The 27,660-nt window shown below is 44.3% G+C and overlaps 3 protein-coding genes across 5 annotated transcripts; 1 reads left to right on the forward strand and 2 right to left on the reverse strand.

Annotated features, from left to right (window-relative positions):
* Positions 1 to 2,576: 2,576 nt before the first annotated feature.
* Positions 2,577 to 11,118, reverse strand: LOC139561832 (tetratricopeptide repeat protein 5-like). 3 transcript variants are annotated; one of them, XM_071379132.1, is made up of 10 exons: positions 10,965 to 11,118; positions 10,243 to 10,396; positions 9,176 to 9,387; positions 8,582 to 8,732; positions 8,235 to 8,326; positions 8,041 to 8,097; positions 7,752 to 7,898; positions 7,256 to 7,470; positions 3,774 to 3,918; positions 2,577 to 3,019 (listed from the first exon to the last, which is right to left on the reverse strand). In XM_071379132.1, the coding sequence occupies exons 1-10, from the start codon at positions 11,025 to 11,027 to the stop codon at positions 2,900 to 2,902; spliced, it is 1,356 nt and encodes a 451-aa protein (XP_071235233.1). In that variant the 5' UTR covers positions 11,028 to 11,118; the 3' UTR covers positions 2,577 to 2,899. The 3 variants fall into 3 exon arrangements, with proteins under 3 accessions (XP_071235233.1, XP_071235234.1, XP_071235232.1); XM_071379133.1 differs by having other exon boundaries at positions 10,264 to 10,396; positions 10,965 to 11,117; XM_071379131.1 differs by having other exon boundaries at positions 7,752 to 7,889; positions 10,965 to 11,102.
* A 211-nt stretch (positions 11,119 to 11,329) lies between these two features.
* LOC139561831 (N(6)-adenosine-methyltransferase subunit METTL3) lies at positions 11,330 to 18,062 on the forward strand. The gene is made up of 11 exons (XM_071379129.1): positions 11,330 to 11,731; positions 12,009 to 12,202; positions 12,792 to 13,247; positions 13,496 to 13,671; positions 15,727 to 15,940; positions 16,195 to 16,382; positions 16,609 to 16,647; positions 16,745 to 16,853; positions 17,001 to 17,066; positions 17,234 to 17,346; positions 17,525 to 18,062. The coding sequence occupies exons 1-11, from the start codon at positions 11,629 to 11,631 to the stop codon at positions 17,634 to 17,636; spliced, it is 1,770 nt and encodes a 589-aa protein (XP_071235230.1). The 5' UTR covers positions 11,330 to 11,628; the 3' UTR covers positions 17,637 to 18,062.
* LOC139561833 (uncharacterized protein C17orf114-like) lies at positions 17,907 to 27,356 on the reverse strand. Its single transcript, XM_071379134.1, has 3 exons — positions 26,994 to 27,356; positions 20,646 to 20,748; positions 17,907 to 19,414 (listed from the first exon to the last, which is right to left on the reverse strand). Exons 2-3 carry the CDS (start codon positions 20,728 to 20,730, stop codon positions 19,245 to 19,247), a joined length of 255 nt encoding a protein of 84 aa, XP_071235235.1. The 5' UTR covers positions 20,731 to 20,748; positions 26,994 to 27,356; the 3' UTR covers positions 17,907 to 19,244.
* Positions 27,357 to 27,660: the final 304 nt, after the last annotated feature.

Below are 27,660 nucleotides of genomic sequence, written 5' to 3' on the forward strand. Positions count from 1 at the left end.
CATTTGAACATCTTGGCCATGTTCTGTTATAATCTCCACCCAGAACAGCCAGAAGAGGACTGGCCACCCCTCATAGCCTGGTTCCTCTCTAGGTTTCTTCCTAGGTTTTGGCCTTTCTAGGGAGTTTTTCCTAGCCACCGTGCTTCTACACCTGCATTGCTTGCTGTTTGGGGTTTTAGGCTGGGTTTCTGTACAGCACTTTGAGATATCAGCTGATGTAAGAAGGGCTTTATAAATACATTTGAAGTCAATTAAGAACAAATTCTTATTTACAATGATGGCCTACCTCGGCCAAACCCTTCCCTAACCCAGACGCCACTGGGCCAATTGTGCGCCGCCCTATGGGACTCCCGATCACGGCCGGTTGTGATACAACCCGGGTCTGTAGTGACGCCGCCAACACTGCGATGCAGTGCCTTAGACCGCTGCGCAACTCGAGAGGCCCAGCCTGGAGGTGTGTTTTGGGTCATTGTCCTGTTGATAAACAAATGATAGTCCCAATTAAGTGCAAACCAGATGGGATGGCGCATCGCTGCAGAATGCTGTGGTAGTCATGCTGGTGAAGTGTGCCTTGAATTCTAAACAAATCACAGTGTCACCAGCAAAGCACCTCATCCCACCTCCTCCTCCACGGTGGAGATCATCCGTTCACCTACTCTGCGTCTCACAAAGCCACAGCGGTTGAAACCAAAAATCTCACATTTGGACTCATCAGACCAAATGACAGATTTCCACCGTTCTAATGTCCATTGCTCGTGTTTCTTGGCCCAAGCAAGTCTCCTCTTATTATTGATGTCCTTTAGTAGTGGTTTCTTTGCAGCAATTCAAACATGAAGGCCTGATTCACGCAGTCTCCTCCCTCCACCTCCCTGGTATCCCTCAGTTCCCTTGTCTTTTCCAGGTGATGGAGGAGTACAAGAGGAAGAACAGTGAGGTGTCAGAGCATCTGATGGAGAGGAACAGGCTGTACCAGAAGCTACAGGGCCTCAATGACTCGCTGAGACTGCGTAACATGGTGGTGGGGGACAGAGACCCACAGAGTTCAACACAGGTTAGGGAGGGGGGGGGGGGGGGGGAATCAAGAGAGAGATCTAGTGATATACTATAGGCCTGAAACATAACTAGAAACCAGTATGTACAAACACTCAGGCTTTCACATGAATTCAGGCACTGATGTCCTTATAAGAGTTGACAGAACTTGTGCAAGCGGATCTCAAGTTAGGATTTGTAATGAAGACATAGTGGAGGATGTATAGAGAAGAGTGGGTACACAATACAAAGAGTAAGAGACAGAGAAAGCATTTTGAGCGGTATTTGAGACAAAACAGGGCATAATTAGTGTACTGTCTATGAAAGGGGAAAATCAACTTTACAAAAATAGCTTCAGTTCACCACCTCCCACCTGTTTCCCAGGGGTGATCAGAAAGCCCTCTCCCCGGAGGAGTCCTCCATTCTTGGGCATGAGCCCGAGGGAGACATGCACCTCTTCTCCCTGGAGCCAAGACCTTCCAGTTGAGCTCTCCTGCCAGAGACAGGGACCTTCCTCAAAAATTACTGGGACTTGAATTAGAATTCCAGGATTAGAATTAATAGAATAGACTCATTCTTATTCTAATACTGAGACAATGCTGGTTTGGTACCTGTCTGCATCTAAGCAATAAGGCACAAGAAGCAGTGCTGTATCATGAATACAGTCACAGGTAAATGGTGTAAATCAATTCATAGAATTTAATTCTTCCAGCAGAAGAGATATAGTCCGGACAAAAATGTGGTTGTTAGTTATGTTGGTCATATTGCGACAGACGCAAACCAGTCGTTTAAACGTAATTCTTTTTGCAAAGTTGCTATGCAAAACGACTGGTCTTAATTTTTAAAGAAAATGGTTGCTATGCAGGCTAGATAACGTTGTTGTCACTTGCTAGCTAGCTAGCCAACTTCAACTACCTCAGTCACGTCAAACATTAAACCGGGAATGACAGTACAATAGCTGCATTTTCCTTTGTTTGAGCTTTTTTCTATTGGCATTTACTTGGATATGATACAGTATGTCCAGTTAAATAAAATAAAAAATAATAATGACGTTGATGCGTGATTTCGACGGGCTCAGAAAAAGTTGCCCCGTCTGGGCACCGTTCACTATGTATGGTACTGGCAAGCTACAGAGATCGACATTCAAAAGTGAAACGTTGTTTCCGAGTTCGGATAGGCAGACATCGAGGCTTATATTAACCCCCGCTGTACCATTCTAAATAGTAGACTAGAAGTAAGGGGAAATCGTGTGGGGGTTGATATAAATACGAGATGATTCGGAAAACAACATAAACATGATATTCTTATGGAGATTAGGTGATCATGTTAGCAGGCATAGGTGTGTCTGTGACGGCCAATCAGCATCCAACAAAACAGTTTGATATTGTAGTTTAGTGGTTGCATTTTTGTTACCAGAAGTTACTTTGATTCACAACTTAATGTTTGCACTTCTTTTTCAATAAAATACAGCATGACAGTGTTACTTTTCACTATGGCAGGTTTGACTAACATCACGGTGAAAGATGATCAACTACATAAGCTAATGATAAAGCAAAAGTTTAAATCATGTCCACATTGGAGACATGTTTGTTTTAATGTCTTGAACCCATGTCTGACATCATTTTCACCACAATTAATTATCATATTAGTAGTCAGTAATTTACAAAATCCCCCAGCCTCCCTCCCACTTTAACAAAATACAAACAAAAATATTTATAAATATGTACAAACAGTGTATTCCTAAAGACTATTTAACAAACAAGGATCTACTATTTACAAAACTAAGATATAAAAAAATAAATAAAAAAAAGGCACACAGGCTCTTCACGCTCCTTCCTGTCTGCCCCCCCCTCTATCATCCCACCTTCTCTCATTCGCTCTGGGGCTTGTAGCTGACTGAGGCTGCAGTCTGAGCCTGGACGTTCTGTCTCTTGCCGTTGACGATGAGGAGCAGAGGGGAGTCCACTCGTATACTGCGGAAGTCAAACGTCTACAGCAGGGCCAGGAGAGAGGAGATTGGAAAATCAGAAATGAAGAGACCACCTAGATCTGTAGTAGCCTTGGTGGAGTTCAAGTGATGTCAGTTTTTATAATTAAGTCTAACAGGGGGAGTCTGTCTTTGGCTATGTATGCACACATGATATATATTTTTTTATTTTTTTATGAATATGATGAAAAACAACAGTTTAAACATTTTGGCCAAGGGATCCTTGGAATAAGTTTAGATTATGTAATATTATTAATCTCCAATTTTCGTTCTTAACCCTGGCTAACACGGGTTTGGAAGGCTCACAGGGATATTGGTATCTACAGTACTCCCCCAATTATACATTTTTCAACTCAGTACTTCTTGAATTGCCCCCCCAAAATAAAAATTTATTAAATGCACAGTCATTTAAGCTTTAAAACTGCAAAGTTCTCTCTGCCTCATGGCAAAATATGTAGAATTACAGGATATTAGCTTAAACTTCCCCATTTCCCCTCCGAAGCCAGGAGATGGGCCTTTAAAATGTTCCTTCCCAGGGCCTGAGACTTAGACCGTCAGGCCATGCACTGCCAAAATCACAGTAGAGCTCATTGTATGCCATTTAAAAAAAATCTAATTCGAGTTATGAGGAAGGAGGACACTCAAATTCAGAGACACCTAAAATCAGTGCATTCAGCTAAAGTAGATAGAATTACATCACAATCAGTGTAAGTAAAAAGTGTGTAAAGATGTAAGCTGTAGAGAAAGACACACTAACCTGGTCGTTGTGTGCTACACTGTGGTGTTTGACCTGGGGCTCCGGGATGACCACAGAGTCTCCAATCAGAACTCCCCAGTTGTCTGCTGTGTTATAGACCATGACCACGCAGCATGTTTCCTCACTGTCCACCATGCCGAACGTACTGGGAGACAGAGAGAGACACAGTATCATATCACTGTCTATCCACCATAGCAAATGTACCCCAGCAAGGCAAAACATACAGTATTATAGCCCTTCAGTTCATACACCTTCAAACAAAGGGGCATGTAGACAGCAACTTACTTCCATCACCCCAAACATGCAGAAAAAGGTACAGTTGAAGTCGGAAGTGTACATACACTTAGGTTGAAGTCATTAAAATTTGTTTTTCAACCACTCCACACATTTCTTGTTAACAAACTATAGTTTTGGCAAGTCGGTTAGAACATCTACTTTGTGCACGACACAAGTACATTTTCCAACAATTGTTTACAGACAGATTATTTCACTTATAATTTACTCTATCACAATTCCTGTGGGTCAGAAGTTTACATACACTAAGTTGACTGTGCCTTTAAACAGCTTGGAAAATTCCAGAAAATTATGTCATGGCTTTAGAAGCTTCTGATAGGCTAATTGACATCATGAGTCAATTGGAGGTGTACCTGTGGATGTATTTCAAGGCCTGCTTTCAAACTCAGTGCCTCTTTGCATGACATCATGGGAAAATCAAAAGAAATCAGCCAAGACCTCAGAAATAAAATTGACCTCCACAAGTCTGGTTCATCCTTAGGAGCAATTTCCAAACTCCTGAAGGTACCACGTTCATCTGTACAAACAACAGTACGCAAGTATAAACACCATGGGACCATGCATCCGTCATACCGGCTTTCGACTCTGTCAATCTCCACATTCTTATCGGCAGACTCAACAGCCTTGGTTTCTCAAATGATTGCCTCGCCTGGTTCACCAACTACTTCTCAGAGTTTAGTGTGTCAAATCGGAGGGCCTGTTGTCCGGACCTCTGGCAGTCTCTATGGGGGTGCCACAGGGTTCAATTCTTGGACCGACTCTCTTCTCTGTATACATCAATGATGTCGCTCTTGCTGCTGGTGATTCGCTGATCCACCTCTACGCAGACGACACCATTCTGTATACTTCTGGCCCTTCTTTGGACACTGTGTTAACTAACCTCCAGATGAGCTTCAATGCCATACAACTCTCCTTCCGTGGCCTCCAACTGCTCTTAAATGCAAGTAAAACTAAGTGCATGCTCTTCAACCGATCGCTACCAGCACCTGCCCGCCCGTCCAGCATCACTACTCTGGACGGTTCTGACTTAGAATATGTGGACATCTACAAATTCCTAGGTGTCTCGTTAGACTGTAAACTCTCCTTCCAGACTCACATTAAGCATCTCCAATCCAAAATTAAATCTAGAATCAGCTTCCTATTTCGCAACAAAACATCCTTCACTCATGCTGCCAAACATATCCTCGTAAAACTGCCTATCCAACCGATCCTTGACTTCGGCGATGTCATTTACAAAATAGACTCCAACACTCTACTTGGCAAATTGGATGCAGTCTATCACAGTGCCACCCGTTTTGTCACCAAAGCCCCATTTACTACCCACCATTGCAACCTGTATCCTCTCGTTGGCTGGCCCTTGCTTCATACTCGTCGCCAAACCCACTGGCTCCAGGTCATCCATAAGTCTTTGCTAGGTAAAGCCTCACCTTATCTCAGCTCACTGGTCACCATAGCAGCACCCACCCGTAGCATGCGCTCCAGCAGGTATATTTCACTGGTCAATGTGAAATTGAGCCAATTCCTCCTTTGGCCGCCTTTCCTTCCAGTTCTCTGCTGCCAATGACTGGAACGAATTGCAAAAATCACTGAAGCTGGAGACTCATATTTCCCTCACTAACTTTAAGCAGCTCACAGATCACTGCACCTGTACATAGCCCATCCAACTACCTCATCCCCATACCCTTATTTATGTTTTTGCTCTTTTGCACCCCAGTATCTCTACTTGCACATTCAACTTCTGCACATCTATCACTCCAGTGTTTAATTGCTAAATTGTAATTATTTCTCCACTATGGCAATAAGCCTTACCTCCCTTATCTTACCTCATTTGCACAGTATATAGACTTTTTTCTATTGTGTTATTGACTGTATGTTTGTTTATTCCAAGTGTAACTCTGTGTTCTTGTTCGTGTCGCACTGCTTTGCTTTATCTTGGCCAGGTCGCAGTTGTAAATGAGAACTTGTTCTCAACTAGCCTACCTGGTTAAATAAAGGTGAAATAAATAAATAAATACTGCTCAGGAAGGAGACGCGTTCTGTCTCCTAGAGATGAACGTACTTTGGTGCGAAAAGTGCAAATCAATCCCAGAACAGCAAAGGACCTTGTGAAGATGCTGGAGGAAACTGGTACAAAAGTATCTACATCCATAGTAAAATGAGTCCTATATCGACATAACCTGAAAGGCCGCTCAGCAAGGAAGAAGCCACTGCTCCAAAACCGCCATAAAAAAGCCAGACTACGGTTTGCAACTGCACATGGGGACAAAGATCGTACTTTTTGTAGAAATGTCCTCTGGTCTGATGAAACAAAAATAGAACAGTTTGGCCATAATGACCATCGTTATGTTTGGAGGAAAAAGGGGGAGGCTTGCAAGCCGAAGAACACCATCCCAACCGTGAAGCACGGGGGTGGCAGCATCATGTTGTGGGGGTGCTTTGCTACGGGAGGGACTGGTGCACTTCACAAAATAGATGGCATCATGAGGCAGGAAAATTATGTGGATATATTGAAGCAACATCTCAAGACATCAGTCAGGAAGATAAAGCTTGGTCGCAAATGGGTCTTCCAAATGGACAATGACCCCAAGCATACTTCCAAAGTTGTGGCAAAATGGCTTAAGGACAACAAAGTTAAGGTATTGGAGTGGCCATCACAAAGCCCTGACCACAATCCTGTAGAAAATGTGTGGGCAGAACTGAAAAAGCGTGTGCGAGCAAGGAGACCTACAAACCCGACTCAGTTACACCAGCTCTGTCAGGAGGAATGGGTCGAAATTCACCCAACTTATTGTGGGAAGCTGTTGGAAGGATACCCAAAACGTTTGACCCAAATTAAACAATTTAAAGGCAATGCTACCAAATACTAATTGAGTGTATGTAAACTTCTGACCCACTGGGAATGTGATGAAAGAAATAAAAGCTGAAATAAATAATTCTCTCTACTATTATTCTGACATTTCACGTTCTTAAAATAAAGTGGTGATCCTAACTGACCTAAGACAGGGAATTTTTACTAGGATTAAATGTCAGTAATTGTGGAAAAACTGAGTTTAAATGTAATTGGCAAAGGTGTATGTAAACTTCTGACTTCAACTGTACATCTCACACACAGAGATCCACACGCATAAAGTACACAGCAGACTCCATATTACAGATAGTAGTCCAACATTAGAGGAAGGGGAACTCACAAGGCCATGCGTCCCTCTGAGGCCAGACTGAACACCACCTTTCCCAGGGCAGCCACCCCAGCATTGTGGCCGTGTGTCAGGGCAGACAGGGTCCGGGGCTCCAGGCTCCCAACGCGGCCTGCGGGGGAGCGGAACTGAGGGGAGGAGCACGGCCCCAGGGCCAACGGGCTGAGGTTGGAGAGCATTGTTCGCAGGCGCCGGGCCTTCACCTTCCCCTGAAGGGGTGAAAGAAAAAGAGTAGGACACTGTTATCAGTGGAAAAGCATAGGACTCTGCTGCCACCTACTGGTGATTTATAATTATATCTGATACACATTTGCATTAGTGCTGGAGTTGACAAGAAATGTGTTTGTATATTTTATTAAGTTTATATCCTATACAGATCACATGAACTGCTGATAGATGTAGATTGGAGACTAATGTGCCCTGTCCAGTTCATCTATATGAATGTGTGTAAATGTATGTGTGTGTATGTGTGGGGTTCTCCTGTTTCTACCTTGTTCTCTGTGAGTGCTGTGAGTTTCTCCAGGTATTCCAGTAGCTGCCTCTCCCTCTCTGGAGGCTCCTCCCACGCAGGGTCCAGGGCCGCAGCGCGACTGTACCCGCCCAGGGCAGACCCAAACATCTCCTCATACTGAAACAGCTGGAGGGGTTAGACACAGGCATGGATCATTAGCTTCAGTTAACTTTTCTATGCATTTTTCTGTGTAATGGAATTATTGAAGTAATTTACCACACGCATATTATAAGAATCATATCAGAACATGCCAACAATAATGTTTTACCGTGGCTCTATTGAAGTGCAGATCGGGGTTGGAGGTTGCTGTTCGGTCCACTTTCTCCTGAGAGAGAGAACAGAGGAGGGAAGGAATTATATAGTGCTTAACAATGATTATTGCACAACGTTCTAATTGACCCACTCATACTATTCTGTCAGGCTTTGTAAATACAACTGAGTTTGGTTTGTGTGTGTACTCACAGCCTGTGCATAGGCACTCAGAGCCTGCTGAGACATCTGTGGATTCTGTCTGCAGGTGAAGAACAGGGAGATATAGGCATTCCCCAGGATGTCTGTCAACATACACCAATACATCATCAATACATCATCCACTATCCACTCAGTACTAGAGGACGTTTTCTAATACCAACATGTACGTTCTTTTATCCTCTCTTTGGAGATCCTGAATTACAGCCAAACCTATTCACACAACATATGTATGCATATGCACCCCCACTAACCCCGGCCGTGTCCCCCACACTTTAATTCTCTGAACTCCTAACCACTGTAAAATGTGAATCTGTTATGAGACTATCCATCATACTCACACCAGGAGGTGCCGTCGGTGACGTCCAGCTGTACAGCCTGCCTGGCCATGGCCACGCTCTCCAGCACCCTCTTCCCCTGCTCATCACCGCCCCCTCCTGGCAGCTGCCTCAGCACCATGGACAGACTACGCAGAGATACTTTGTTCTTACTCTGGGACGGAGAGAGAAAAGCAACCATGTGTGCCAGAGAATGCCCCACTCATTAAAAATAATAATAATTGGAAATTGCTTTGGGGGTAGTTCAATTTCAATGATGTAGCAATAAAGAATAAAACAGACCAGAGTAAACAGAAATAAAGGTAGAGACAAAGGAAGGTGCACACAATGAGAGGTAGAGTTATGGCTTGAAAGGTTGTGATAAACAGCTGTTGTTTATGTAGGCCTATAACTAGGGCTATAACCAGTGATGAACACTTTACATGCATTCTGTTCTTGATCAGTAAGGTTCTACTGCATACCTTGATCTCAACACAACAACAGTAGCACGGCATCACTCTCCAGTTAACCTGAAGAGCTTTGTGACTCATGCTGTCTGTGAATTAAAAGCCCAGCTATGCAAATAAAACACACGATTACTGTGTTCTTATTGCTAACCTGCTGCAGGGCTCCAGTGAAGCAGGTCTTAGCGGTGGTCAGGTCTCCTTTCTTCCAGTACTGCTCCCCCAGTGTGTTCCAGCCCTCCACTAGTCCAGGCTCCAGCTTCACGGCCCGGGACAGGCACTCCCCAGCGGTGGTGCTAAACTCCGGAGCCACCCCCAGGGATCGGCCCCGCAGCAGCAGGAACTCAGCACTGTGCTTATACGACTCTGGAGGAGACGAAGGGACGACAAAGATGATTCTCTAGTCTAGGGGTTCCCAAACTTTTTCACTCAGGTCCCCCTTCCAGCATTGGAGAACATACGTCTATTTCTATGGGCACAAGCACGGTTCACATCCCTCTTGTTGGCATAGAGAAAATGTTGCAGTTTTAAAGCTTAACATACATTTTCCCATGTCTAATGTGTATTCATGTGATATTTGAGTGACTCGAATACTCCAACAAAATCTATTGGCTAAAAAACCGAGCTGAAAAACATTATCTGACATGGGCTAGTTGATCTGTACATTTCTGACAAGTTATAAGTAGCACTGTAAGGTATGCAATGACTAACATGACAAGAGAAAAACGGATGATGCACTACCCAATTTAGAAATTGAGTTACTTCTGTCGTTTTTGGGGGGAGGGGGTGACCCCTGCCCCCTGGGAGGGAGCGGGAACCACTGCTTTGGTCAACTGACTTTTGCTGTTTGTTTAAAGATGTAACCCCACATATTAGATGCCAAATGGATGCCAAGCTAAGCTCAGTCAGCACTGTGCTTATGTTACCTCGTCCCCAGGCTCAATTGCTACCGCATGAGACAGCAGGCTGGTGGACGACAACTGTGCTTATATGACTCTGGATTGGAAGAGATGGAGGGACACCATAAGTCTTAGTTATGTAAGTCTTTGATGATTAAATAATGCATAAAAAGATCACTCTCTAGTCAGGCAGGCTTTGTGAGCACTGAATCGTGTGGTAAAAGATTTGTAACTACACAAAAAATTCCAAATGGATACAAAGCTATCATGCAAAATCTCAGTATATTATTTTTACATGTGTGGTTACCAAATCAGAACACACCTTTCTTTTCTGTTATCTCACCTTCTTTCTCCTCCAGCTTCTTTAGTGTCTTCTCCATCTCCTGTGCCACATCACTCGGTTTCCTCTTTGCATCCTCCACACAGTGAGTCTCAAAGTAATGATCCCGAAAATGATACAACTCATCCACTCGTTCCTGATCCAGAAAGAGATAAATTGTTATTGATACCTGTTAAGGACATTAGCTAGGTGCGTGGCATGCAATCATGATGAGCCAGATCAGGTTACAATAATGTAATTTTGAAAAGTGTTGCTATGCAGCAAATACACTTGATGCTGTTGATTTCCTTGCATAAGTGCATGCATGCTCACTGGCATTGAGGGATGATGACACAGCAAGATAGCTAGCTATCGCTGCATATGGCTAGACGTGTCAGGCGCCAATTTAGCTGGCTAGCCAAGATTGAGAGACACTGTCAGTCAAGCCAAGCTAACGTTAGACAGTTAACTAACCGACAATCAGCTGACGGCTCGTCAGATTTAGAGACAACCAACTCGGATAGAAGATAGTACAATCAACCACAAGATTTTGGTCGATTAATATGACAGTTGGTATCAGTTGTTATAGTAACGAGTCTGGAGAGCTAGCTAGCAACAAAGGACAGGTGGGATGTAACTGTTTAAATAAGACGTCCATTACAATTGCGAGTTTAATTATGGCAATATATTCCATGCAGTGATAATAATATAATATTTTGCAATACTTTTAAAATCTGTAAATCATCTTTGTCAGTCGCAGGATCACCATCCTTCTCCACTTCCGCCATCTTTTCCAGTGGTTGTTGGAAGAAGAATTCGAGAAGAGATTCGAGAAGAGATTCGAGAAGAGTACATTGACAACACGGCACCTGCTGGCCTGGAGGGGTATGCAGTAGCTGGATAATATTAAACTATTATTTGCTAAACCATTCTTATTTACTTAAAGTAATAAACTCAAGTTTATTTTTTTTATTTTTTTTTACCGCATATTGCTAGCTAATGAACTAACAACAAATGTCATATTGTTGTTGAACAGACTGAACCGGAAGTAGATCTTTTTAAACCGGAAATGTGTCCGTTTTCAAAAAACATCCGTCTTGTGCTCATTTTAACATATCGATTGCTTTAAAGTTGTCACGACCTAACATTATGTAAAACATTTATTTGAACGAGTTCTGAGAGGTGACAAATTCTACTTGCAATAGAAAAGTTAGCTGTTAGATTTTGGATTTGTCTGTCTTGGTGGTTTCCTCCAACAACAAGGGGGAACCAGTCATTCGTTGTTGTTGTTAGTCCGACACAGTGCGAGCGGAGTCACATTATCCCGCTAAACTAAGTGATCTTGCATGCCCCGTTTTCGATTCATTTTCGCGGTAGCTCCTACTCTAAATGTCGGATACATGGAGCAACATCCAGGCACACAAGAAGCAGCTGGACTCGCTGCGAGAGAGACTGCAGAGGCGACGGAAAGACCCCACGCAACTCGCTGCAGGTGTGTCTTTATGCTAACGCGTTAGCTAGCTAGAAAGGCGGGATGGGGAAAATAAGATTAGACAATAGGGATTTCAACACACAGATGTATTTGATTCTATGCTGATGGTTAAAGTTGAAAAAGTCCAGCAAATGTCAATGCTTGCATTGTCTGTGGACACCTAACTATATGGTCCAGATACTAACGAATAACGTTAACTAGTGACCAAAGTTCTTAATCTGCATAAGCACTGTTACTGCTAATGGGATTTACAACTGATACTTTTCTTTTATCGCAGAGGTGGGAGGCAGCAGTACTGAAGGGGCTGCAGCGCGGAGTGAGAGTCCCGGACCAGCCCTCCAGAGTCCCCCACAGGAGGAGGCTGAACGTCCCCCGGACCCTGAACTAGAGAAGAGACTCCTGGGTTATCTGTCGGACCTGAGCCTCTCACTGCCCACTGACTCCTTGACCATCACCGATGAGCTCAATACTGTGAGTGTGTATCCTTGTGACCAAGATCTAATATTTGCTAAAAAAAAATCAGACCAGGGTTCAAATACATGTGTATTTGAGTTGAGTATTTGTTATTTATTTATTTGAGTATTTTCAAATACACAGCCCAAAACAACTACTTTTATTTGAGTATTTTAATGTTTATTTGTAAAAAAACAAATAGTATTTGAAAGTATTTTCATCTAGTTAGTTAGAATCCTATGACCACGGGACCAAAGAGGAGTGTACGCGGTCTGGGTTCACACCTGGGTTAAATGCATGGGAGTGTATTTTAGTATTTTCAAATAGGCTACATTCCAATATTCGACTAAACCTTTATTTGAAAAAACAATATCTGAATACTTGTTTTGAAAAGTAATTGAAATGCCTAAAATAGTATATGAACCTAGTCTGGATAGTGTATGTGTGTGTGCTGACCGCTATTGCAAATTTTATGAAGACTACGGATATGAATAATCACTTTGTCACTCATAAGCCACTGTTCCCATAACTGCATCACATTCTTTTTCCTATCCTTTCTCTTTCCTCACCTTCCTCTCTCATTCCACTTCTATTTTCTCCTCCACAGTCTGAAGTGCCTGTCACCCATGGCTGCATCCAGAGTCTGCTGCTCAAGTTCTCTGCCCAGGAGCTCATCGAAGTCCGGCAGCCATCCGTGGCCACCTCCCCCTCTTCTTCCTCAACACTCGTCATCTCCGTGGACCACACAAAACTCTGGGCCATGATTGGGGGCGGGGCCTTAGGCCAGAGGAAGAGGAAAGCAGAGGACCAAGCCCACCATAAACGTCCGCCAGGTTCATCCCCTGCTCTCCAGAGCCCGCCCTCCCCTCCGCCCACTTCCTCCATCTCCCTGGCACCGGCTTCCTCCTCCCAGCTGACCGGGCCCTCTGATTGGAAGGCTGGAGGAGGAAGGGGCGGGGCAGATAAACAGGGCAGGACCAGTAAAGGGCAGACGTCTCACCTGGACATGGAGATAGAGAGCCTCCTGAACCAGCAGTCCACCAAGGAGCAGCAGAGCAAGAAGGTACATTCACACCTTGGTAGAGGGAGGGGATAGAGATGGAGATACCCTGGGGGTAGTTTGAACCATATCAGTACAAACCTTATTATACTGCCCAATGTTCAAACCATTTTCAACCACACTGTCAATGGCGAAATCAAAGTGTGTGTGTGTGTGTGTGTGTGTGTGTGTGTGTGTGTGTGTGTGTGTGTGTGTGTGTGTGTGTGTGTGTGTGTGTGTGTGTGTGTGTGTGTGTGTGTGTGTGTGTGTAGATGAGCAGAGAAATCCTGGAGCTTCTGAACACCAGCACAGCTAAAGAGCAGTCCATCGTTGAGAAGTTCCGCTCACGCGGTCGTGCTCAGGTCCAGGAGTTCTGTGACCACGGGACCAAAGAGGAGTGTACGCGGTCTGGGTTCACACCCCAGCCCTGCACCAAGCTGCACTTCCGGTCAGTACTACTGCCACACACAACCATAAGAGTACACTCCCAAATATGTTTTATTCTTGATAACTATTTTTTACACCCTTTTTCTTCCCAATTTCAATATTGTCTCATCGCTGCAACTCCCCAACGGGCTCACGAGGCGAAGGTCGAGTCATGAGTCTTCCGAAACATGACCAGCCAAACCGCACTTAACACCTGCCCGATTAACCCGGAAGCCAGCCGCACCAATGTGTCGGAGGAAACACTGTTCAACTGACCACCGAGGTCAGCCTGCTGGTGTCCGGTCCGCCTCAAGGAATCCCTAGTGTGCGATGAGATGTGTAAAGCCCATCCGGCCAAACCCTGCCCTAACACGGACGGCGCTTAGCCAATTGTGCGCCGCCCTATGAGACTCCCGATCACGGCCGGTTGTGACACAGCCCGGGAACAAACCCGGGTCTGTGGTGACGCCTCTAGCACTGTGATGCAGTGTCTTAGACCGCTGCGCCACTTGGGAGGCGTATTCCTGCTGACTTTTTTGCATCATTTAATTTAACCCCAAATCTCCTTTTTCCTGATTTTGTTGTTGTGCTGATCGCATCCCTTATCAAATCAAAGTTTGTCACATGTTCCCAATACCTTAGAGTGAAATACCAATACCTTACAGTGAAATGCTTACTTACAGGCTCTAACCAACAGTGCAATTTTTAAGTAAAAAAAAAAGTTATTAGGTGACAATCGATAAGTAAAGAAATAAAAACAATTTCTTGCCATGCGGTATTAGAGAGAACAGTCTGGCTGGGGTCTTTGACAATTTTTAGGGCCTTCCTCTGACACCGCCTGGTGTTGAGGTCCTGGATGGCAGGCAGCTTAGCTCCAGTGATGTACTGGGCCGTACGCACTATGAGCAGTTGCCGTTCCAGGCAGTGATGCAACCAGTCAGGATTCTCTCGATGTTGCAGCCATAGAACCTTTTGAGGATCTGAGGACACATGCCAAATCTTTTCAGTCTCCTGAGGGGGAATAGGCTTTGTCGTGCCCTCTTCACGACTGTCTTGGTGTGTTTGGACCATTCTAGTTTGTTGGTGATGTGGACACCAAGGAACTTGAAGCTCTCAACCTGCTCCACTACAGCCCCATCGATGAGAATGGGGGCGTGCTCGGTCCTCCTTTTCCTGTAGTCCACAATCATCTCCTTATTCTTGGTTAGGTTGAGGGATAGGTTGTTATTCTGGTACCACCCGGCCAGGTCTCTGACCTCCCTATAGGCTGTCTCGTCGTCGTCGGTGATCAGGCCTACCACTGTTGTGTCGTCTGCAAACTTAATGATGGTGTTGGAGTTGTGCCTGGCCATGCAGTCGTGGGTGAACAGGGAGTACAGGAGGGGACTGAGCATGCACCCCTGAGGGGCTCCAGTGTTGAGGATCAGCGTGGCAGATGTGTTGCTACTACCCTCATCACCTGGGGGCGGCCCGTCAGGAAGTCCAGGATATAGTTGCAGAGGGAGGTGTTTAGTCCCAGGATCCTTAGCTTAGTGATGAGCTTTGAGGGCACTATGGTGTTGAACGCTGAGCTGTAGTCAATGAATAGCATTCTCACGTAGATGTTCCTTTTGTCCAGGTGGGAAAGGGCAGTGTGGAGTGCAATAGAGATTGCATCATCTGTGGATCTGTTTGGGCGGTATGCAAATTGGAGTGGGTCTAGGGTTTCTGGGATAATGGTGTTGATGTGAGCCATTACCAACCTTTCAAAGCACTTCATAGCTACGTACGTGAGTGTTACGGGTCTGTAGTCATTTAGGTAGGTTGCCTTTGTGTTCTTGGGCACAGGGACTATGGTGGTCTGCTTGAAACATGTTGGTATTACAGACTCAGACAGGGACATGTTGAAAATGTCAGTGAAGACACCTGCCAGTCGGTCAGCACATGCCCGGAGTACACGTCCTGGTAATCCGTCTGGCCCCGCAGCCTTGTGATTGGCTGTATGTCTCCATTTAATCACTTACAGTCTATTTTAATTGGCTGAAGCATCTTATCTGGTCCCGCTGTTTTGGCTGGGCCCTGTCGTCTCTCCCCTCAGACGCATCATCAACAAGCACACAGACGAGAGTCTTGGAGACTGCTCCTTCCTCAACACCTGTTTCCACATGGACACCTGTAAATACGTGCACTATGAGATCGACGCCCCTCCAGAGGCAGAGGGGGGCCTGATGGGGCCCCAGGCTGGGGGCATGGAGGTGGGACTACACCAGGGGGAGGAAGACAGCAACGTGGGGAAACTGTTCCCCTCTCAGGTGAGGAAGAGGAGGAATAAAGTGAGAGAGGAGGGAGAGGGACATGAAGGGAAAAGGGGGAGGCCTATAAAAATGAAGGAGGAGGAGGAAGACTAAGCTTTTATTTTGGTACATGTCTCTAATGGTGTAATTCCCCAAAGGGAGAAATTAGGTAAATGAATCTGTCTACATAGGTTATGTCAGTTACCTCCAGAAGTGGTCAGACTGACGCTGCAGTTCAATCCAGTCTGATCTGATTTTGTCCCCCGTCACAGTGGATCTGTTGTGACATCCGGGTCCTGGACGTTTCGATTCTGGGGAAGTTCTCTGTGGTGATGGCTGACCCTCCCTGGGACATCCACATGGAGCTGCCCTACGGAACTCTGACGGACGATGAGATGAGGAAGCTCCACATCCCCGTCCTCCAGGACGACGGCTTCCTCTTCCTCTGGGTGACTGGCAGGTACCTCCACCAATCAGATATGAGTGGAATAGTGTGTTTCTACTCGACCAATCAGCTGCCAGAAGAACAGTGCATGCTAATGGACATGCAGGGTCTGACAGAGGTTAATTATATGATAACAAGCCATAAACTCTTGATTTATTTACGTTGATTGTTGCTGTGATTGACATATTTCACTTTTTTCAATATGCTGTTCAGTCTTCATTCCTATCTCTATTTCTTTTAGGGCTATGGAGTTGGGTAGAGAATGTCTGAGTCTTTGGGGGTACGTCTTTATTCATCAACCTTTGGGACCAATAAGTAAGTAAGTCAACTGTCGTAATCTGACCGTTGGTCTTACCCATGCTTTTCCCCCCTCGTAGCTATGAGCGTGTTGATGAGATCATTTGGGTGAAGACCAACCAGTTACAGAGAATCATCCGTACCGGGAGGACTGGTCACTGGCTAAATCATGGGAAGGAGCACTGCTTGGTGAGTGTGATGTTGTGTGCCATCATACCTCTTATCTGACTCTGTGGGCTCTGGGCAGTGTAGTGCGGTCAGTTGTGTATATTTACTGTTATTGTGGTATAGTTGTGTGTGTGTGTACAGTTGTATTGATGTGTATGTGCTTCTCAGGTGGGCGTGAAGGGACAGCCCCAGGGATTCAACAGAGGGCTGGACTGTGATGTCATCGTGGCAGAGGTCAGGGGTCAAACACAATTCATCTATTTGATGTTCCGTTCCAATCCTACGAGAGCCTAGAATGTTTCAACTCAACCCTATCTGTTCTCTCTCCCTCTCCCGCTCTCTCTCTCATTCTTGTCTTTTGTCTCTACCTCTTTCTCTCCTCACCACCTCTCTCTCTCCAGGTGCGTTCCACCAGCCACAAGCCAGATGAGATTTATGGAATGATTGAGAGACTCTCACCTGGTACCAGGAAGATTGAGCTCTTTGGCAGACCTCACAATGTCCAACCCAACTGGTGTGTGTGTGTGTGTGTGTGTGTGTGTGTGTGTGTGTGTGTGTGTGTGTGTGTGTGTGTGTGTGTGTGTGTGTGTGTGTGTGTGTGTGTGTGTGTGTGTGTGTGTGTGTTCATTGAATTTGTAAAGGAGGTATGTGGGTATTCTTTCTTTTTCTAAGCCTTCTTTTTTCTCTCTCAGGGTAACTCTTGGTAATCAGTTAGATGGCATTCACCTCTTGGACCCTGATGTCGTGGCTCGCTTCAAGAAACGTTACCCAGATGGAGTCATCTCCAAACCCAAGAACATGTAGAGAGTGGTCCTAAACGCCTTCCATGGGGTCATCGTTGTCAACTACTTGTCCTGTTATAAACATGTTATGTCATGTTATGTCACGTTATGAACTTCGACGCCGAGGGAAAACACTGATCAATGCTCAGTAAGTGTCTGATGGACTGCCTTCTGTTTTTTATGTATTTTTTTGTACCAATTACAACATTTTGTAATAAATATGGTTGAAGGAATATTTATGGATCTCTATGATGCGGATCAGACATACTGCACAATGAGTCCACCAAAAACATTTCAGTATATACTTTTTTTTGTATTACTTTGTTAGTACATTTTGTCCATTTCCATGACAACAGCACTACAGTATACAAAGCGAGGACTGGCTAGTTTGGGGATCTTGATTGATTTACATTTACTTTGATTAAAAGAAAAACATTGACTTTGGAAATGTATCAATATTTTCTTCACAGTAATTAGAAATCACATACATTTTTCTCATCATTCCAAACTTTCCACAGTAGCACAAGATGTATGCTACTACGTTCTCGTACAATAATTTTCACAATTTGTACAAAAATATATTAAACCGAGTTAGAAGTGGAATAACATGAGTATTTATTATCCTTAAACTAGTAGGTGAAGCAGGAAAAATATTTCAATGTTAGAGAGGGTGGGTTGTAGAACCCAACTAAAGCATCAAAACACTGTTGAAATGTCTTCCAGAACAATCTGTTGACTTTCTCCTCCATTCACTGTTGTTCCCCATAAGATGCCATCAGAAGTAAAGGTAAGAGCTGCACGTAACATTTCTAGATATGAATACAGTGTAGAAGCGTTCCAAGCAGTCAGTTGAAAAGGGCACTAGAAGAAGACAGCCAGCACCAAAACTGAATTTAATTGAGGAAATGTTCAAAAGAGGTAAAAAGGCACAAACTCATTAGTATCTTCATCAGCCAAACCAATCAAAATCGAGTTACCATGTTTTTCTCAGCAAGTTAGGATAGTGTTAGGATAAAAACAAAAAAGCCTGTATTTAAAGTTGGGAGTGCATAATTTACTTGTTGTATTCAACAGCTAGTATTTTAAAGACTTGAATTTGCAGTTGTCTTTTACCTGCAAAAAGAAAAGGAAAATGATGCACTTGGTTGGTAATGATGGAGTAAACATTTTTCCATCTCTACTAGCCACACCAGCAGTGCATTCAGCATTTCTCTAGTGAAGAACTTAATCTACTGTGATATATCCATCCTTTCACAGTCACTTCTGAAGGGGGAGTTGAGAACGAACGTCGAGTATATAGGTACCACTGAGTAGATCAAGTCTCAGTCCTTTACATTCTATGTTCTGTTGATCTATAATAATGGATGTCATAGTGGAGGGGCGAGAGTTCATTTTTGGGCCATGGTGATGATGACAGGAGGGATGCCTCAGTAGATACTAAAGTGTCATTCCCAGCACTGTAAACCAGGGTCGTATTCATTGGGGTACACCGTAGCAAAAATGTTTCACAACGGAAACCAAAAATGAGCGTTTCTTATCAGACAAGCCCAGGTATTCCCTCCCTATTCCAGTCCTTTTTCTTCCGTTTGATGCTTAATGAACACTACTCGGCACATCGGGGCTGATCTATTCAGCAGGTGGCGTCCACTGCGTTGAAGTTGCTGTCCATCTGGTGTCTGAAGGAGAGGCGAGCCTTGGTGGAGAAGTAGATCTGGGAGCCACTCAGACTGCTGCTGCTCTCGCCCTCGCTACCACACGACACCGTGGATGACAGGCGGGGCTTCATCTCCTCACTGGGGACTGAAGGGAGGAGGAAGGGAGGAAGGACGGGCAGAGGAACAGAGGAATGGAGGGAGAGAGGAGTTATTGAACCAGTAGCACGCAACATTGTAGCATCTTTCTTCATGATGTTGTTGTTGTTGTTGCCATGTCTCTACGTGTCTACATAGTGAGGGATGATTTGATCATGCTATTTAAAATACATAATGGTATGCGTCATCCCTCGTGTCTTTTCGTAACTTAAATGTGACATGATATCAACTTCGTTGACATTCGAATGATGTAAATCTAATAGAGCAGGATCTTCATTACAAAGGTGTAGGTGGAATGAACGAATAAAGAATGACTAAATGATTGACGGACAGTTATAATACTGGGAAGTGGACGGGAAAAGAAGAACAGAGTGACATAAAACTCATTATTGACTTTCATAAGCGGAGCCCGGAGCAAGACCTTCACTGTAGCTAACTCTGACATACCTGGTTATATCATAGCACTTGTTTCAACATGTCTTCCAAATATGTGTGTTTTTGATAATCATAGATTATGTGTGCAGCATATTATTACTGCACAGACAGCCCCGAAGAGTTCTGACATAATGATACTGTATGTAATTAACTATGTAATGGCTGGGGAGTTCTGACATAATGATACTGTATGTAATTAACTATGTAATGGCTGGGGAGTTCTGACATAATGATACTGTATGTAATTAACTATGTAATGGCTGGGGAGTTCTGACATAATGATACTGTATGTAATTAACTATGTAATGGCTGGGGAGTTCTGACATAATGATACTGTATGTAATTAACTATGTAATGGCTGGGGAGTTCTGACATAATGATACTGTATGTAATTAACTATGTAATGGCTGGGGAGTTCTGACATAATGATACTGTATGTAATTAACTATGTAATGGCTGGGGAGTTCTGACATAATGATACTGTATGTAATTAACTATGTAATGGCTGGGGAGTTCTGACATAATGATACTGTATGTAATTAACTATGTAATGGCTGGGGAGTTCTGACATATTGAGAATGCTAATGTATATAATACTGTAAGTACTATATGTGGAAGGTTGTAGTTCTCTCACCTGCAGGTAGGGGGCACTGTCTGCCCTTTTCACTATGTAACGGCTGACAGTGATAATGATATTGCATGTAACTAACTACGTAATGTCATGTACAACTCTAATATGTAATGCACTACCATGTAATGTAACTGGCAGCCTGTAGTTCTCTCACCTGCAGGTGGGGGGCACTGTTTAGCCTTGCATCGCTCTTTACAGCGTCTGTACCAGGGGAAGCACTGGAGCACCTTCACACCCATGTCTGGAGCTGAGGACCACTGAGGGGGGGGGGGGGGGGGAGGAGAGAGAGAGATATGAATGGAGGAGTGAGGGGAGAAAAAAATTGAAAACAGTCTTCTCCTGTAGATTTTTGTGTGTTTATCTGTTTCTGTTATCTTGACTTGTAGTTCCAACGCTTTTACACATCATTTGTTTTACACATCATTACACATCAAAGCCCTAGACGTTTGTGTGGATTGGATTGACTTCTGCATATCATATCAAACCAAAACATATTAAACCACAACCGCAAATTCATAGCTAATTGATTAAAACCTCATCACAAGAGCCAAATCAGCTAGTCGATTGTTAAGGCCGTCTCGAGAGACTACCAACTGTTTAACCTGGCCTTGATAACAGTTAACACAACAACTACCCAACAAAACAAACACACATTAACTCCCACAAAGCGTATATGGCCACCGACTGAATGAACCTCTATCAACCAGATGTTACTGAGATGATGAGTCTGATGGGTCTTTACCTCATCATCACTCACAGGGTCGAACTATAATGGAATTAGTCCCGTCCAGTCCACTAGGACAGTGGAATTAATAATGGAATTGGTCCAGTCTATGAGGGGACAAAGTGTTCAATGACATGACACGATGATGACTGATGAGGCTTAGCTAATCTCTGTTGTGTCGCTTGTCAGTAGACGCAGGCGAGCATTCACACACATAATCCAGTCAATGGGAGACGGATAGAGCAGCTGATTAAAAGCCTTGGCTTGAATTACACAGAGGTCACACGACACATACAACTCAGGCAGGATAAGACATGCCTGGCCCATCATACCATATAGCATCGTAGGTGCTTAGAGAGATTATATGTGCATAGAGAGATATAATGCTCATGTCATGTCAAGTCTGTTACCCAAGTCATGTCTAATTGGCATTAAGATGCATACTATGTGAAAGTCAGAGAACTTTAGCTCCATGGATCTCATCCTCTCGTCATGTAGCCAGGCAGTTATAGTGACGCTGAAAGGATTTCATGCAATAAATTATATTTGCATAGTAAATGCAAACATCAATTGATGTATGCAGGCCCACTGAATGCAGTAGATTGACTATGCCTTGGATGTGTCGAGGCTATGCTCCTGGCAGTCTGTCTGTCAATGACTCTGAATGTATTTAGATTCAATGTATATTTAGGGTTAGCATGTATAGACAGACTATCTTGGCTTGGCGCACACTACCCACCCTACTATACCTCTCATTGAAGTCAAACACGCACGCACGCACGCACACCCTACTTTGATCGGCTCTGGCCTACAGCTCTGCTCTTTGATCACTGTGTGTGTGTGTGTGTGTGTGTGTGTGTGTGTGTGTGTGTGTGTGTGTGTGTGTGTGTGTGTGTGTGTGTGTGTGTGTGTGTGTGTGTGTGTGTGTGTGTGTGTGTGTGTGTGTGTGTGTGTGTCTGATTAGATTAATGTTTGTTGGGTCAATGGTTCATCTATTCAATTCTAACCTCAGGTCTTGTCAGTACTCTACCTGTGTGGCCCTTGGAGAAAAGATAAACGGGGAGCCCCTCTGTCCACAGCAATGAACAAATATGCAACTGATTACAATGTTAAAGAAATAAAAGAGAATGGTGGTACTCAACTGAGACTGAAGAGCTGTCTGGTAAAAACCTTTCAGCACAGTGTCGTGTGTATAGCTGTTCATTCAGGAGATCTCAAAATAAATACCCTGTTTGACTGACACTTTTATCCTGCTATTTACCCTGTGTTCCACTGACCTACTGTTAGGAGCCCCTAGAATAGAACAGAGAAATGTAATGACTCTCTGTGGAAACAAGCAAATTACTTTCTATTCTAAAACCTCTCACAAGGTCTTCCATCATCACAGAGCTCCATTTAGCTGTGATCTGAGGTAACATCAAGAGAGGGTGACGGGGCTGCTGACAAACTGATGCTTTCCTTGCAAACCCTTGCCCACACAGAAGCCTGTCACCGTACTGTGCAGACGTGCAATCTGTAGCTAAAACCCTCTGACCTGGCTATCACTTATTGTTGGTTAAGGAGTGTGTGTGTGTGTGTGTGTGTGTGTGTGTGTGTGTGTGTGTGTGTGTGTGTGTGTGTGTGTGTGTGTGTGTGTGTGTGTGTGTGTGTGTGTGTGTGTGTGTGTGTGTGTGTGTGTGTGTGTGTGTGTGTGTGTGTGTGTGTGTGTGTGTGTGTGTGTTTTCCTGGCTGCTACAGCTTTCTCTAAACTCACAGGGATGAGGTCATTTCATAAAGATGTGATACCTCTCTCACACACTCTGTTAGCCCCTTTGACACATAGGGGTCAGGCCAAAGGAGGACTTATTTCAGTGTGACACCCATTCCACTCTGTTAAGAGTCAGTCACAATGTGCGAAAATAGCTTTCTTAAAACAACTCTCTCTATTCTCTTTCTCTCTCCCTTTCCCCAACCCCCCACCCCCCCTTTCTTTTTCATCTCTCTCTCTCTTCTTCTCTCTCTCATCTCTCCCTCTCTCTCAGGTGTGGCTCTGCAATCCTATCCCATAGACAGACACAGTGAATCCATTATACTAAGTCACACGTTGCTTGGCCAAGCACTAACTTTAGAAAGTTGGACCATGCCCACCTAAATCTCAGCTCTTCATATCGACAGTCACTGATCAATTTAGTCACTTAGGAATTCCTATGCGTGTTTAGGGCACCACTGTAATTGGTGAGGCTCTGACTACAGAACATAACCTTGCTTGTTATTGTATGGGTAGTAGTGTACATTGGAGAGTGGGGGAAAGAGAGCAGGCTGGGCAGGAAAGATAACAATCCTGCAGTGTAGCCAAAGTCACACAGCGATAATACATTCTTTGTGTATTAATAAACCACTCAAACACACTTTTTTTCTCTCTCTGGGTCACAAACGCATGCACACACGCACACATACACATTCACATACACATACATTCACACAGATGCACACACACACACAGATACTAGATGGCCTGGTCAGTGGTGAGGAATTTGGGGCCCTGGTCATTACTGTCTATAGTACAGCAAGTCTCTGGCAGAGAACAGCAATCACAGAGCCTAGAACAGAAAACAACCAGCCCAGTCCAGTGGGGGAGGGAGAGAGGGAGATGGCGAGAGAGATGGGGAGAGAGAAAGGTAGAAATGGAAAAAGAGAGAGGGGGAGGAGAGGGGGAGAGAGAGAGCAGGGGAGAAAGGAGAACAGTGGCCACCTAAACCACAGAGAGAGGGGCAAGCTGGAGCTAGCTTTTGGTCCCTTTTTCCTGTGTATGTTCCCTCTAAGTGCAGGATCCTGCCAGGCCAGGGCAAGGAAGAGTACTGTGTTGACGTGAGGGACGTGCAGCCCTGAACCATGGTTTTACTCACACACTGCCTGGTCAGTGACTTGTTCAGGCTGCTACTGAATGATTTCTCAATGTTAATCAAATACACATAGGTTTGTCTTATCGTGCACTGATTCTTCATAGTGTGTGTGTGTATTCAATATGATTATCCACAGTTTACTCTCAACACATCCACAGTTAATTATGTATATTGTACATATGACAGATTACATACAACTGAACTGTATACAACAAAACCATTTTTACAACAGGTTATTCATGTGTGTTCCTGCCTGAATGTTTTGTTTGATGGTTAGCAGCATTTAACAGAACCAGGAAAGTCAAGGAGTATGTGAGGAAACTCTACAGAAATCTGATGGTCTGTTTTCCAACCTTTCCTACCTCCATTCCAAGTATTCAGCCCCATGGGAGACTAAGGCCCGTCCAAAATGACACCATATTCCCTACGCAGTGCACTACTTTTGACCAGGACCTATATGGCTCTGGTCAAAAGTAGTGCACTATGTAGGGAAGAGGGTGCTATTTGGGACGTATTCTTAGAATTTGTGGCAGTGAGCCTGGGTCTGTAATGCCCCTGAAAGAAGCAGGCCCCAGCCCAAGTACAGTCCCTCCCTGCCATGGACTATGACGCACATATAGGCCTATTGGTGCCCAGTCTGTCCACTCACATTAGAACCCTTGCCCATCTCCAAAACAGCAATGGAAATTGGAAAGAAATAACAACAACTATTCAAATCTAATTACATTTCTCAATCTCACTCAAAATACAACTCGTCTTGTAGTTGTGTCAGATCTTTTTAGAAAATGTCCCTCTGGCCAATTCACAATGTTGAATTACATTTACATTTAAGTCATTTAGCAGACGCTCTTATCCAGAGCGACTTACAAAATAACAGGAGGCAAATGGCAATTTACCCTTGAAGAGGGGCCCCGTTATTTGCATGCCATAGAGAGGGGGCCTCCGTGCGCGTGCACGTGACAGGGTTGAATGAAGTGACAGAACAACAGAACCAGACGGGTTAATCCAAGCTTTCAATTAAACAGTGCATCACCTCTCTCTCCCCACCAATTTCCCCCCATCTCTCTCTCTCCCCCAACCTCTCTCTCTCCCCCAACCTCTCTCCCCACCAACTTCCCCCCACCTCTCTCCCCCCACCTCTCTCTCTCTCCCCCCACCTCTCTCTCTCTCCCCCCACCTCTCTCTCTCCCCACCTCTCTCTCCCCCACCAATTTCCCCCCACCTCTCTCTCTCCCCACCTCTCTCTCCCCCCACCTCTCTCTCTCCCCACCAACTTCCCCCCACCTCTCTCTCCCCCCACCTCTCTCTCTCCCCACCAATTTCCCCCCACCTCTCTCTCTCCCCACCTACTTCCCCCCACCTCTCTCTCTCCCCACCTACTTCCCCCCACCTATCTCTCTCTCCACCTCTCTCCCCCCCACACCTCTCTCTCTCCCCCACCTCTCTCCCACCACCTCTCTCTCTCCCCCCACTTCTCTCTCTCCCTTCAACTCGCTCTCTCCCCCCTCCTCTCTCTCTCCCACCACCTCTCTCTATCCCCCCACCTCTCTCTCTCCCCCCACCTCGCTCTCTCATGATGGAAAACGAGATGCCCAACTGGATTGCTGAGCACTGAGCAGTAACCATGTGTATGTGATTATGTGTTATTTAAATACTTATTTTCAGTCAGCTGCTTCTGTTGGAAGTATTTAAAAGTATTTTCAAATCATTCCCTATAAATAGCCTATTTGAAAGTATTTTCAAATAATTATTTCAAATACTATTTTCAAATACCTGGGTTAAATGCATGGGAGTGTATTTTAATCTGTGTATTTGAGTATTTTCAAGTACATGCCAATACTTTCCAATTATATTTCCAAATACATTCCAATATTTAACTACTTGTCTTTTTTTTTTAAACATATCTGAATAGTTACTTCGAAATGTATGTGAAATTAATGAGATGCTTGCTGTTTGGGGTTTTAGGCTGGGTTTCTGTACAGCACTTTGTGATATCAGCTGATGTAAGAAGGGCTTTATAAATACATTTTATTGGTTGATTGATTGAGATACTTCAAACATTATTTGAACCCAGGTCTGGCAGTACCAGAATTTGATTGTCTGAAAGCCTAGAGGAGAGCGTGTGGATGTAAATAATAAATGTAGGTGTGTTTACTTCACCGTGGAAGAAACAGTGCTGACAGTAGACTACTGACAGGAAGTCTATTCATTCATAAATCATTCTCTGTCTCAATAACATGTCGTACATAAAATACATTGTTCGGAGTCATCTGGAGTTGGGTAGAAAGGGTCAGTTTTAACTAAGATTGTATTTTCTGATATCCATGCAGACTCCATGTATTCATGAATCATCTCAGAGAAGGAGTTCTTATCTACGGTCAGTATTTTTAGATTATCCTCCTCTGAGAGCTTTATGAATACGGACCCGGGTCCAAATGCCAAATGATGCAGACAAATATTGAAGACAACAAAAACACTGAACAACAATGTGCACTGGTAAGTCTATGCCGAAGCTTGAGTAAGGTTTATGCTTGCAGTTCTCAATTAGAGACAGGCTATATACAGACAAACGCACAGACTCGTTATTGCGGCTCTCATGGGACGCTTCCACCCAGACACACCGACAACAGCAGAGTAAATAGCCCCACAGCCCGCAGCTCAGCTACCTCTCTCTCAGAGGCAAGTTCGTTTTCAACAACATTTGGTTTTTGGTCTTTAACTATGTGTTGTATATTCTGCTGTAAATTCATTAAATGTCTCCTCAACAGTGCACTAAAGTGAAGTAAATAACAATGTAATAACACTGTTCTCGTTAATTTAAATTGTTGCTTATGATAAAAGTAGGAACGTCTGGAAAAACGCACTTTTTAACGGAAAGAGAAGCACAATAACCTACCTGATGTAGCTGCAACTTTGCAGATCTTGAAGAACACTGCGCAATTTTCAAATAGGCTACCTGTACAATCGTATCGGACTACTGGTTCCAATTCAATGGTGAATTCACCATTTGCAACTTTGATTGGTGGACTATCTGATGTCAGTTCAAAGGCCAGCTGTCGCGAACTGCCCAAGACTCTGTGCGGAGCGAGCGTTCTGTTCCAAATGCGCTGTTGGTCCGTGCACTGGATGGCAACATGGACAGGTTTGTGGAGCGCATGGAGCGCCTGAACTTTAAATAGCTAATCCCTGGAGCACGTCCACGAGACACGCCTCCCTCACTCCCTTGCTCCCCCAATCTCCCTCTCCCTCCTTCTACCTCCTTTCCTCTGTCTTCCACAGCCTATAGAGAGCCCAGAAGGTAAACAGAAGGTAAACAAACACACCTCTCCTTTCACACCTCCCCTTTCATAGGTCTTTGATAAGGCCTGCCTATATATTGACATGGTATGGAGTATGACCATGAAATTATATCAAAATGTAGTGAAACAAAAAATTATTGGTGGTTTTCAAATGGCATTTATGAAGTCCCACTCACATAGACTAATCAGAGCAGTGGTTAGGGGAGTAGGGGATAATTGGGGATTACGAAGTGGATATCTGTCGTTCTGCCTCTGAACAAGGCA

This window comes from Salvelinus alpinus, chromosome 31 (assembly GCF_045679555.1).
Source record: "Salvelinus alpinus chromosome 31, SLU_Salpinus.1, whole genome shotgun sequence".
Lineage (NCBI taxonomy): Eukaryota > Metazoa > Chordata > Actinopteri > Salmoniformes > Salmonidae > Salvelinus > Salvelinus alpinus.